At 41.7% G+C, this 13,901-nt stretch overlaps 2 protein-coding genes across 5 annotated transcripts in view; one reads left to right on the forward strand and one right to left on the reverse strand.

Annotated features, from left to right (window-relative positions):
* The window catches only part of DNAAF1 (dynein axonemal assembly factor 1), a 23,758-nt gene extending 12,511 nt beyond the window's left edge, over positions 1-11,247 (reverse strand). Inside the window, exons 1-6 of one of the 4 annotated variants that reach the window (XM_038368548.2) lie at positions 11,150-11,189; positions 8,008-8,160; positions 7,425-7,556; positions 6,803-6,941; positions 4,299-4,390; positions 163-384 (exon numbers count right to left, since the gene is read on the reverse strand). In XM_038368548.2, the coding sequence (XP_038224476.1) occupies positions 163-384; positions 4,299-4,390; positions 6,803-6,941; positions 7,425-7,556; positions 8,008-8,149 (727 nt within the window). In that variant the 5' untranslated portion in view covers positions 8,150-8,160; positions 11,150-11,189. Of the gene's footprint in view, positions 1-162; positions 385-4,298; positions 4,391-6,802; positions 6,942-7,424; positions 7,557-8,007; positions 8,161-11,149 lie in introns of those variants that run through there. The other 3 variants (XM_038368549.2, XM_043494873.1, XM_043494874.1) reach the window with 3 other exon arrangements.
* HSDL1 (hydroxysteroid dehydrogenase like 1) overlaps positions 11,237-13,901 on the forward strand; it is an 18,793-nt gene continuing 16,128 nt past the window's right edge. Inside the window, exon 1 of the mRNA XM_038368554.2 lies at positions 11,237-11,356. The gene's annotated coding sequence lies outside the window, so the exon portion shown is untranslated. The remainder of the gene's footprint in view (positions 11,357-13,901) is intronic.

Genomic DNA, 13,901 nt, shown 5'->3' on the forward strand with positions numbered 1-13,901 from the left:
CTTTCCATCCAAAAGCCTCCTGAAATTGCTTCTGCACTTTTTGCAATATTTTAACCCAATTTAAAAAAAAGTCTGCAAAATATGTTCACTAATTATTAGTAAGATGATGCACGGAAAAATGAATGCAACATAAATGAAACACACTACACTAGAAATACTTACAGAGGTTTTCAATTATCTTGATATAATTGTTACTGAGGTTGAGCGAATCCAGCTTTTGCAGAGGTTCCAGGTTTTCAATTTTATTAATTAAATTGAGGTGCAAGTACAGGCAGCGCAACTCTGTCTGAGCCTCCAGGTTCTCAATTTTTGTTAAACCATTGCATTCAAGCCATAGACACTTTAATCCTGTATACTCTTCAAGATTCTCAAGGCGGTCAAATCCTGCAGAAAACAAGGTTTAAATAAGAAGAGATTGCTTAATTTTTCTCTATATTCATTTTCAGCTAATGATGCTGATGTAGACTATGATCCATGACAGTGAGGGTATAACTTTTACAGTATTTCAATTGAATGGACATAGTAATCAATAGTTCTGTGTTAAACCACAGTCCACTAGTGAGTGAGTCTGTCACCTGTGCAGCTACAGTTTTAAAATCAGCAGGGTGAGAGTTACCCTGACAGATTTTCTTAGGTTTGGAGACTCTAGGAGCACAAAAAGAATGAATACAATGGTCACAAACACAGTCACAAGTAAGGAATTCTGTCCACTAAGCAGATAATCAATGTTACAACCACCAACATCTATACAAAACCTGAAAGAGCCCATGCAGTACCCAGCACGGTATTCTGCACACATATGACCATTAGATTTATAGCTAAAACAGTTGTTAGAAAGGAAAAATTCACATTTAATTGACATTAGTAATATATATCAAGCGAAGCAAACATTGAACAAATTATTAGATGGAACAGAGGCAGTATTAACCACCCCTGTAGAGATGGAAGGGATGGATTGTTGTCCAAAGTATCCTCACTACAGGCATTATTTTTGCCATATGTTATATGGGAGGAAAGATTAGAACTTTAATCCAAGAAATGCCCAGAGACCAGCCTGGTTCAGTCCAACCTGTTTCTATCCCTCTTCAAGCCACAGTTAATCCAACATCAATACCCACAGTCACAGTAGAGGAGAGTATTTATGAAGACATGCATAGCATAAAACCATATCAAGTACCAGAACCTCCATATGTTTCTGTATGTCACCAACAGCCTGTAGAAACAGTATATCAATCCCCCGAGCCCTTAATTATACATATAAAAGTTTTATATTTGTAGTGAGTTATAGTGCTTGCTGTGTATTGATATATAATTTGTGTGTGACGGGGTTCTTATTTTTCCATAATATTCATCCCATCATAGAGGGGGACTTTTAGTCAAGTAGTGTATTTAAGAATTTATTAGAAGATTTATTATTGTGGTTTTCCCAAACATCGCCCATTGGCACATTCTTTACAGTAATCTTGTAACTTTATTGGTTAAGGATTATTCCTTTCCACCAAATGCATCCGATGAAGTGAGCTGTAGCTCACGAAAGCTTATGCTCTAATAAATTTGTTAGCCTCTAAGGTGCCACAAGTACTCCTTTTCTTTTTGCGAATACAGACTAACACGGCTGCTACTCTGGATCCTTGACCTACTTATGTCATCTCTCCTTAGGCCCAGTATGGCTGAAGCCTGTAAGATTTCAGGTTAGCGTGTAGGCCTAGCATTATAGCTTTACTTTGCTTATATATCTAATACACATTCATCACTCATGCATTCTTGCCAATCTTATACTCCTATGATCCTATTCTACTTAAATCTAACCATCACACATTAATTAATTATACTTAGCCACAACAATAAATCTTTCTTAAATGATTAAATAAACTAATTGCTACAAGTGTAATTAGCCACTGGAACAATTTATCAAAGGTTGTAGTGGATTCTCGTTATTGGCAATTTTAAAATCAAGATTGGAATCAAATAAACAGGAATTAATTCAGGGAAGTCATATGGCCTTTGTTACACAGGAGGTCAGACTAGATGATCACAGTGGTCTTTTCTGGCTTTGGAATCTATGAACTGCTCCCATTGAAGTCAATGGCAAAACTCCCAGTGAATTCAAGAATCAGGCCCTGTGTGGTGGGGCAGTCACCCCACCCCCTGAGAAAAGCGCTGGAACAGGCCTTTAGAGGCTGCGCAGACAGGCAGTCAATCAATAAAGGCCTGTGGAGGGCCAATCAGGGGAAGGAAGAGGCAGCCAATCAGGGCTGGGCGAGACCCTATATAAAGGCAGCCTATCAGAGAAGAAAGCAGTCTTTCCTTGACTAGTGAGGGAGAAGGACAGGCTCCTGAAGCAAGGAGCCAGCACCTTGGACACAGCAATGTTGGGCAGGCTTGTGGGAGCAGGAGAGATCTCCAGTCCTATTACCTGCCAGGCTACAGACCCTGCTACAAAGGGCCAAGAAGGTGCACAGGGCCATAGGGTAGTGGCCCAGGGAAGAAAAGGCAGACAAGAGTGGAACAAAGGAGGCTGCTGCTAGAGAGCCCCTGGGTCGGGACCCAGAGTAGCGGGCAGGCCTGGATCCCCCCTTACAGTACACCTGGCTACAGAAGACGGTGGCCAATATGGACTGCAACTTGCTTCTGAGCTAAGGGGATAGACTTTGGATTGTGGCTGACCCCTGATGCAGGTGTAAGTCCCAAAGATGGCTGTTAACAACCCCCCTGGAAGGGGAGGAGTCTAGAGTAGTGGGCACTGCTGGAGAGCAGCATCCCGAAGCAGATGCTGCCAAGTGGGGAGCAATATGGGTCCTAGGGCAGCAGAATGGGCAAGACACCACGTGCTGAGGATGCTCTGTGCAGTGGACAGAGCTAATTCCTGGAACAACCAGTGGGAGGTGCCAGTGTGGTGAGTCTTGACCCCATCACACCCATCAAGAAGGAAGCTTAAAGATTCACAAAGGTAATTATTTTAAATGTCAAAGACAATAAGTTGGCATAATGGCACAAACAGTGCCACTGAATGAGAGATGGGCTCCCTGGAGACTTAGCATGGTCATTTATTTATTTTTTATATATATTTTTATATATATATAAAAACCACTTTTAAGTTGTTATGGAAAGGCTAGCTATACCACATAAAAATGTCCTTAAAGACAACAAAGGGCAGCATTCACATTAGCTCTAGGAACTTTTTTTTTTTTTCCCCCTTTATTAATATGAGAACGCAGGAAGTGAAGGATCCACATTTGGGTATTGCTCACTAATAACAAAACTGATGGTATGTGAATGCAATGTGCTTACATTTTTTTTTCTGGGCAGTCTTTATTCATCAATACAGAGGTTCCTGTAGCTGAAAGTCTTTTCTAAAAGAATATTTTAAGAAGAAATAAGGTACATTTTTGCTCATGAGGTATTCAGGACCAATATTTTAAACCGTCTTTGAATCAAAACACTAGCTCCACACTTCTAATGTGCCACCTAGATCCCACCTTGATTTATAGTAACTTGTTTTTCATGAATATTGTTAGTCACAGTTTAGAAGTTAAAAGTACATTTGAAAGAGTAAGATTCAAATTTAGATTAACTGGTTGTCTGTAGCAACATCAAAACTGTCAAACCAGAACATATCAGTACTCCCTCAGTTTCAGTATCTTACCGCCAATAATGGCATGTTTCAAAATATGTTGAAAACACTCCAAAAAGGCACCTAGGCAACTGTGCATGAGGCATAATAACCTTAGTATGTTTTGCCTAGCTAGCTACCTCATGTAGCTACTACATATGCTGGATTTTTTTCATACATGTATATAAACTTACACTCAAAATTCCACAAAAGCCATAAACCCAATTGATTTCTGCTGATGAATATCACAGCTCACTAAACAGTGTGTAAAGAAGAGTATTTCCTGATAACAATTTTAAATTTGTTGTCTTTAAATGAAGAATCACATAACCGGCTGACACAGAAGTGCCACAAAATTAATCAAAGTTGACACTGAATCTGCTAGCTTTGGTCATTAGAATCTTATTCTGCACAACATTGAACATCCTCTGCTCCCGGTCAACTTAATGGAAGCTGGAAGATCAGCATCAGTGTTAAGGCCTGATCATGGAAGAAGTACTTTTGTACATTGCTATTGACTCAGCTCCACCCCTAATTAAATTTTTCCATCAAATTAAATTATATTTCTAATACAATATTCGGAAACCTTCCTTCAATGAACTGTATCCAGATCCCCTGCTACATTGCTAGTTAGAACAATAATTCTGAAATGTGGTTTTTTTGTTTTTGGTTTGGTATGGCTTACCTTTATAATGTAAATATAGTGTGTCATTCAAACATGGGGTCATGTATAATTTTTGCTGTTTGCAGATGTCTCGCAGGAGCTTTTTTGTCATTCTAAAATATTAACAGGAAGTATGAACAACTTAAAAAACCTTTAAAGTATAAAACACATTCTGAAAGCTTTAATATCTGCCTGACTTCAAATAGCTGAACAACCTGCTTCTTCAATGACATTTAACTCATTAGCTGCTTTAACCTTTCAGAACTTTACTCAGAGTAATCATATAGTAGTTATTTAAGAACTGCTTTCTATTTCTGTTTGTTTAGAGTGCAGATGTTTAGCTTATCATTTTCTATGCTGCTAAAAAGGAAAACAAACTAAGATTACATCGGCTATTAATATTTCCTCATCAATTTAATTAGCTAAGCAACCACATGATCTTTTTGTTAGACCTTCTTTTTCTCTTCCTCTACCCAACCCTTAATTTCTTGTTTCCATTTGTTGTCTTTTTGTTACTTCGCTCCTGAACCTACGACTGGAAGGCAGACCCCAGTGTTCTTGTACATCTCCCACTGAAGTAAATAAGGCTCTGCATGGGCACAGTGATCTAACCCATATGGCGCCCCACATGCAGATCAGTGCTCATGTCTCTTTTAGTAATCTGTGTATCACCTAACACATGTTGGTTATCAAAAATAGAACTGTTTTAATATGTAAGCTTTTAAACTTAAATATTTAACATGTATAAATATATTTGAAACAAGCTGAAAATATGTTAGTCTTTGAGGAGACTAGATTTTACTAAAATAAACATGTATAAAAGGTTAAAAGAAAACTTTAGTAATTTATCCCTACCTACAGTACAAACTTGTATCTAATTTTGTTGGGATTAGTTTATAACAAGTATTAGACATTACAAAATTTATATTTCAGTGTTAACGCTCTATAGTCTTGTTAATACAAAAAATGCACAGGTTGAACCTCAAAGCCCCAGTCCTGCAAAGACTTAAGCATGTGTTTTAACTTTATACATTGAATGGGACTACTCAATTGCTTAAATTTTTGCAGGATTGGGGCTTAAAATAGTAAGATTTTCTTGGCAGGAAGGCAGGCCCAAACTAACACAGTAAAGCTGAGAAAAACTGGTAGAATCGGGACCTTAATAAATTAAACTGTATTTAGATTTTTACTTATTACTTTGAAATTTAATATTTCTGAGAAACACAGTTCTGACACAACTGACTGGTCCCTTGAATTCATGAGGCAATATAAAATATGGGTAATTGTCAGAATGCAAGTCCCTATAAACATCACGTGGCTGGAATAATCCCAGAAGGACTGAAGATTCAATAAAAACTGAAGGGTCTTATAAACATTAAGCAAAGTCTCTACATCTAAATAATTCTTTAGTGTTAGTAGCATATACTAACTATTTTATGCATGATAGGTAAAACAAAACACCATGATCTATTTGTAACATTTCATTGCTTTTCACTATGAATCTACACTATTTGAAGCCCTTGAATTAAATTCTTGGCACCTCCAGGCAATGTATAGGCTCATAATAAAATATGTTACTTCCTTTGGAAACAAAATAATCTCATTATATACAGTATATGTTCCCTTCCAAGATTTTTCATAAGAATTTAGTTCTTCAGAAAGGAGTTGGCTAGTAACCCAAGGGACTGAAATTCTGTATATATCTAAAGCCTGATCCACATCCTGATGAAGTCAGTTGGATTTTTTCCTTTGACTTTAAAAAATGCAGCAGAACAGGTATGTTAGCTCTAACAGCAATACAGTGTTCCCCCATATTATCTCCTACCAACATGTTAACAACTGTAATTCATATATCATGTCCATTCAGTAATTGGTCTGCCTGCTGAAACTTTCAACAAGATTAACTAGTACTAATTGGTATAGTGGCAGATTTTTGTGACATGCACATTTGTTCACTGGGAAATGGATTGAGAAAACTAGCCCATTTCACATTTGCCACTGCATAACCTTCAGATGGTAAAAATCTATACTAACCCAAAACAGATTTGAACCAGAATCCTTAGAGAAAAAGAGAAGATTTACATCCCACCCGATTGAGCCACCTACTACATGTTTTCTTTGTTAAAATTTTTCTCTGCATTAGAAATATTCATACTCGGGTTGCTAAACAGTGTATTGTCTGCAGTGGTACTGAGAAAGGGTCCAATCCTAGGGTCCAATCCTACAGACAACGCTTCCATTAAGTGTGCACAATTGTCTCTGAAGCCATTAAATAACCCTTCATGGTGAATTCAAAATGCAATTTGCTACTACGGCCATCAAAAAGCAGTATGAATTTTGTAAAATGTAAAGGACAATTTTTGATTTCTTGATTGGCATCAGGTTCATCTTGTATACCATTTTGCTGCATCATTTAAGATAAACACAGATAGCGAAATCCTGGCTCTACAAAAGTCAATGGCAAAACTTCCATTGACTTCAATGGAACCACAGTTTCACTCATTAATAATATTAAATTAAATTACCGAAGGCAACCTTTGTTTTCTTCTGCCTTGAGACTGGATGAATTGGTCACTGGTTTATGATCACCACCTGACGGCTGCTCATTCTGTTGATATGTTTTGGATACAGTGTACACTGTTTTCTCTTCAGATTTAGTATCATCTTGTTATGTAAGAAAAAATATTGCCATATGAATGTGACACTCTCTTTGTTTACTTTCTAAAGAGAAATATTATTTTTTAAAAAGTCAATTTCCATGAAAATGTTCAAGTAAAAGCAGTCTGTCCCAAAAAACTTTTCTTTTTTTAAAGAAAATTGCAGCTTTTTTTAGAAGCAGTAGCTATTAATCACAGACAATGAATATTCCAATATTTTGTTTACTGCTTACCTCTAGATAAACTCTGATACGGTAGTATCTGACTCCAAAAATAAATGGTAACAATGGAAGCATTAGTATCAGAGCTCTTGTAGTTTCTTGTTGCAATGATATATGATTGTTGCATATTAAAGCTATCCTCTTAATTTACTGGTGATTTGGTATTAGTATAGGACTGCCAACCTTGCATGTAAAGAAACTAAAATAATAGTACATCCATATTATTACAGGGCACCTTAGTTGTTAGTGTAGCTTTTCCGTATAACTACCTGTTTTTACAGCTATCATGGTATCTCCAGTGCTGTAATCATTCAAAATCTCTTCTGACTTCCTTTGTACAGTCACATCTTTGATTCTCTCTTCAGGCTCTGGCTCTACATCTTGTGGTTGGGCCTGTAGTTCTGCCATTTAGAGAGAAAGAAACAAACAAGATGAAATATCAGCAAATATTTAAATATACAGAGCTAAATTATGCTTTCGGTTACACCAGTTGGGAGTTCATGGAAGCTGTCCGATTACAAATAAAAATTATTTACACAGTAAAAACTGGAAGGTCATTAAGGTTCCAGTTCTGGCCTCAGTTAGGGCAAAACTCAGAGTTCAGTGGGAGCAGGAACAAGCTCATATTGGATCATATTTTGATCCCAATTACACTAGCATAAAAGAGCAGAATATAGCCCAGTGCAAGTTGTATCCATGTGAGTAAGGGCAGCACTGGACATGGAGTTCAATTGGTAAAATATCACCTTCTTCAGAAAACACAAATTAAGTAGCCACATGATCACTAAATTCTTACTAGCAGAAAACACTATGGTCAAGTGTTAATGTAGCTTTTCCTTTTCCAAAAATTACCTGTTTTTACAAGACTATTTTCATTGTTTGTCTGGATATCTCCATTTCTGCAATCACTTGGAGACTTTTCTGTCCTATCTTGATCATTAAATTCCTCCTTGATTCCCTTCTCTGGACCAGTCTCTCCATATGGTGGTCGCATTTTAAGCTCTGCTATTTAGATGGAAGACAAGTTAGGGCATGACCTATTAGCCAATCCTATTACTTTTAAACTCATACAAAACTTCCAGTGGATTCAATGGGAGTATTTCATGAGTAAGGACCAAAACTCCAGTACTGCAATTGGATTGGTGTGGGCAGACACTTGTGTCTGACTTTGTGGGCAGGAAGGTAAAATCACAAAGACCTGATTGCAGAATTGAGACCTAAAACAAGACTGAAAAAACATACAGTGGAAAAAAAATGCATTATTTTCAAAATCTTTCCTGAAAACCATCCTGATGTCTCTTTTTCGAGAGAAGGATGAAGAAGAGCAAGCACTAAAACAGAGTAAATAAGAAAGGTTTAAACCAAACGAAGTTAAACAAACGCAGTAGTCACACAAGATCATGGTAAGGTTATATTTAAAAAACAAAACTCCCAAGCCTATCAACATAAATACAATACATAACTATTGAATTGTGTGCCTGTCAGCACCCTGGTCACTTAATGCTAGATAGAGCCCTTAGGCTCAGCCCAGAGGGGGCAGAGCTTAAACTGTACCACCCCAAAAGGAGCACAGGAAAGAATTGTCTCCAAGTGACATAATTCTTCTCTTGCCCTAAGAGGAAGTAAGTTTCTTCAACCTTTTTCAGGATGTTATTGACTGCCCCTTATGTACTTGCGTGGCTACTCTGGCTGGGGAATAACCAAAGGCTCCTCCCTCTTCTCTATCCCTCTCCAACTTTCCTCTGACCACTCACTTGCTGGAGGGATTACTGGATAAACAGCCTCTACTCTCCCCTCACCACACTTCCAGGGCCAGAGCAACAAGCTGATTTGCTAGGAACTCAGTCACATGGGGAAGTAAGAGGGTGGAATCTTACTCCTCTGTGTATCTGAGTAAATGCCAGGGACAATTTAACCCATTGCTTGTATGTGGATCCCTTTCCCCACTCTTTATCTTTTATCATTTTAGATTGTAAACTCTTTGGTGCAGGTCCATATCTTTCTCTGTATCTGCAGAATGCACAGCAAAATGGTGGCAGTGCGCATTACCACAGCATAAATATTAAATAACAAATGTCAGGCCAGGTTCATTTTGACTTCTTGATCAAAACTTGGCTGAATTATAATGCTTAGATATGGTGATGAGTGGTAATATGAAGCCTGGAAACCATACACAGCTCTGAGCTTGTAATGTTTCTCTGGTATCAGAAGATGTGAACTACTATGGGTCTGAGTCCTTCATAGAGGCTGCTGGGTCATTTTGAACCTGAAATTAATATTCTTATTTATTTCTAATAGCAGCTGGGCGTGTCATATGAATCTCACTCACACTAACCTTATACATGCCCCTGCCTCATGGGGGGGGGGTATCCCCCACAGATCCTCTACTCTGTGGGGGTTCCATCCATCTCCCTCCCTTGTGGGGTGTATCACCTAACCTCCTGCTTCCCGTATGGGGTGTCACACAAATTCCCTACCCTGTGGGTGGGAGAACCAAACCCTCCTTCCTATATGGGGGTATCAAATGAACAGCTTTCATCCACACATGGGGGTGTCATCATAGACAGATTTTGGATGGCGCAAGGCAGCCTGAGTGTGCAATATAAAGAGTTCTGCAGAGGAGAGAGGAGACTGCTCCCAGCTTGCGCCCTGAAGCAGGGAGTCAGAATTTTCTTTATAAACAGATTAACAGGGGATTAAGATAAGAAAGGGCTGTTAGGCCGTTTCCTAAAGTTAAATGACCTCTTCCAAGCTTGGTGAAATGCAAAAAATAAGTTGCCTAATGACAGAAAGTAATTGTATATTTTTCTACAATTGTTTCAATTGTTTTCAAGAGGTAGTAACAAAATTACTAATATCTTTCTTTGAGAAAACTGATTTTTTTTTTTTAAACAAAAGAAATGCAGTAGATCTAATCTACCTGGATGTCAATAAGGCATTTGATACAGTTATACAGGGGAAATTATTAGTTAAACTGGAGATGATGGGGATTAATATGAGAACTGAAAGGTGGATAAGAAACTGATTAAAGGGGAGACCTGCAACAGGTCATACTGAAAGGTGAACTGTCAGAATGCAGGGAGGTTACTAGTGGAGCTCCTCATTTAGCGTTTTTATTACTGACCTTAGCACAAAAAGTGGGTGTGTGTTAATAAAGTTTGCAAATGACACAAAGTTGGGAGTATTGCCAATATGGAGAAGGACCGGAATATCCTACAAGAACATCGGGATGACCTTCTAAAGTAATAGAATTAGTAGCAAGCAAGTAATAGAAATGGGATGAAATTTAAGAATGAACAAGAAAACTTTTTTGCTATAAACTGGGGATTTATCAGGTGGAAGCGACAGAGGAAGAGAGAGAATTGGGTGTTGTCAAGGTTCCTTCCCCACTCTGAACTCTAGGGCAGATGGGTTAGTATTAAACTTGAGTGGGTCTAATTTAAATTTTTTTTTAATATTTAATTTTCTTTCTTTTTGTAGGAATTCGATACAGTGCGCCTAACTTAGAAATTCTCTGATATCTTCAAACACCAAAGTGGAGTTTTCAGTGGGCTAAGTGGTCCCTGGAATCATGGTTAAAGTTGCCACCCCTCCCTCCCCCACCTGAAATGGCGCCCCTGGGGCCAGGCACGGAATTGGCTCCCCACGCGCACAACCCCATGGGCCTGACTGGAGCTGCCCCCCTCCATATAGAAATCAAACTATGCCCCTGTGTGTGTAGGGTACAGAGCCCCGCCCGGGGGGGTCACATGAACCCCGTCCGTGGGGGGGGGGGGGGTCACGCAAATTCCCTCCCCTCTGCGTGGGGGGGTGCATAACCCTCTCCCACCCCTTATGGGGTGTCACCCTGCCCCCCTTTCCCATGACGCGGGGGGGGGCAAACGCACCCTGTGAGGGACTGATCATGGGGGAGCCGCATGAACGCCCCTCTCTGGCCGGGATCCCGCCCTCGCTTATTTCGGGGCCAGTCCCTCTACCCGGAGCGGAGACTCACCCGCTTCCCTCCGCCTCAACCGCGTCTCCCGTAACCATGGCGACTCAACGGCGGGACCAGAAGCCCCTGCGCGGCGCGCTCGCGCCACGGCGCGTCCCGCCCCCGGACCTGACCAACCAGGAATCAGGTGGGCGGGGAGTGGGCGGGGCCGGTGCTGGAGGAGAGCTGGAAGTAGGACAGCCCCGTCCCCGGCCGCCGCGCGCGCAGGTACGGGGCGTCAGCAGGGGCTGGGCTGAAGGGAAAGGGGAGGAGGAAAGTCTGGCCAGGGTGTGGGGTATGCGGGGAGTGAGGGTCCAGGGAGGCGGGATGGGGTCTGGCTTAGGGGGGTATATGTGGAGGAGGAGGAGGAGGAGGGTCTGGGTGAGGGGAAGGGGGGTCTGCACAGGGTGTGGGATATGTGGGGAGTGAGGGTCTAAGGAGATGGGATGGGGTCTGGGGAAAGGGGTCTGGCTTAGGGGGTATATGTGGAGGAGGAGGGTCTGGGTGAGGGGAAGGGGGGTCTGCACAGGGTGTGGGATATGTGGGGAGTGAGGGTCTAAGGAGATGGGATGGGGTCTGGGGAAAGGGGTCTGGCTTAGGGGGTATATGTGGAGGAGGAGGGTCTGGGTGAGGGGAAGGGGGGTCTGCACAGGGTGTGGGATATGTGGGGAGTGAGGGTCTAAGGAGATAGGATGGGGTAAGGAGGGGTCTGGCTTAGGGGGTATATATGGAGGAGGAGGACCTGGGTGAGGAGAAGGGGGGTCTGCACAGGGTGTGGGATATGTGGGGAGGTGAGGGTCCAGGGAGATGAGATGGGGTCTGGGGAGAGGGGTCTGGCTTAGGGGGTATATGTGGAGGAGGAGGAGGAGGATCTGGGTGAGGGGAAGGGGGGTCTGCACAGGGTGTGGGATATGTGGGGAGTGAGGGTCTAAGGAAATGGGATGGGGTAAGGGGGGTCTGTCTTAGGGGGGTATATGTGGAGGAGGAGGAGGGTCTGGGTGAGGGGAAGGATAGGGTCTGGACAGGGTGTGGGATATGGGGGGAGTGAGGGTCTAGGGAGATGGGATTGGGTAAGGGGGGTCTGGGAAAATGGGAAAGGGGTCTGTCTTAGGGGATATATTTGGAGGAGGGTGTGGGTGAGGCGAAGGGGGTCTAAGTAGGGGGTGGGAGATGGAGTTTCCTAGACAATAAGACCAGGAGGAACCACACTATGGTTTTCTGGTCTTGACCTCTTCTAACTCAGGTCATGGATTTCCTGAACTAATTCCTGTTTGAACTAGAATACTGTATATCTTTTAGAAAAACATCCAACTTTGATTTAAAAGTTGCTAGTGTTGGAGAATCCACCATGACCTTGGTAAATTGTTAAAAATGTACACCTTATCTTCAGACTTGTCTAGTTTCAACTTCTGGCTGTTGGAGCTTGTTATACCTTTCTCTGCTAGGGTTTCCAACCCTCCTGGTTTCACCAGGAGTCTCCCGGAATCAGGCCCTATCTCCCAGAGGCTATTGAAGCCAAACCGGGAGATTTTAGGCCTTAAAAGTCTGGGGGTGCAGTGGGGCTAAGGCAGGCTCCCTATGTTCCCCTACCCCGTGCCACTCCCGAAAGCGCTGGCACATCCCTCTGGCAGCAGCTCCTAGGTGGGGGGAGGGGTGGGGACAGGGGGCTCGGGGCTCTGTGCACTGCCCCTGCCCTGTGTGCCAACTCTGCAGCTCCCATTGGCCGGGAACTGTGACCAATGTGAACTGTGGGGGCGGTGCCTGTGAACGCGGGCAGTGTGTGGAGACCCTCTCCCCCCCACACCTAGGAGCCGCTGCCACAGGGACATGTCAGCCGCTTCTGGGAGCAGTGCAGAGCCAGGGTAGGCAGGGAGCCTGCCTTAGCCCTGCTGTGCAGTCAACCGGGAGTCGCCTGAGGTAAGCGCCTCCTGGCAGGAGCCCACACCCTCACCCCCTCCTTCACCCCTGCCCCAGCCCTGAGTCCTGTTCATACATCCAAGAATTGTATCAGCCCTTTTGGCCATAGTATCTCACTGCAAGCTCATGTTCAGTTGATCCTGTAAGTATGGGCTACATTCTTTGTTCCTAGATTAATGACTTTGCATTTTAATATGATGTATACTGTTTTTCAACCAGTTTTCCAGCAATCCAGATCGCTCTATATCAGTGACCTGTTCTCTTCATTATTTACCATGCACCCAATGTTTGTGTTATCTTTAAACTTTTTCAGTGATTTATTTCAGAGTAGCAGCCGTGTTAGTCTGTATTCGCAAAAAGAAAAGGAGTACTTGTGTTAGTCTCTAAGGTGCCACAAGTACTCCTTTTCTTTTTTCAGTTATTTGTTTTCTTCCAGCTCATTGATAAAAATATTAAATAGCATAGGCCCAAGATCAATCACTGTACACACCCGCACAATGATATTCCCCTTTTACGACTACTTTATGAAACCTGTACTTTAGCCAGTTTTTAATCCATTTAATGTGTATCAGGTTAGTTTTTTAATGTTTTAATCTTTTGATGAAAATGTCATGTGGTACCAAGTCAACTGTCTTACAGAAGTCCAAGTATGTTGCAGCAACACTATTACCTTTATCAACCAAACTAGTAATTTCATTTAAAAAAACAAACAGATTATATCAAGTTAGTTTGACAGGATCTATTTTTCATAAATGCATGACGAATGGCCTTAATTATATTACTCTCCTTTCATTCTTTATTGTTTGAGTCCTGTATCAGCCACTCTGTTGTTTTCCTCAGGATTAAAATCAGGCTG

This window comes from Dermochelys coriacea, chromosome 12 (assembly GCF_009764565.3).
Source record: "Dermochelys coriacea isolate rDerCor1 chromosome 12, rDerCor1.pri.v4, whole genome shotgun sequence".
NCBI lineage: Eukaryota > Metazoa > Chordata > Testudines > Dermochelyidae > Dermochelys > Dermochelys coriacea.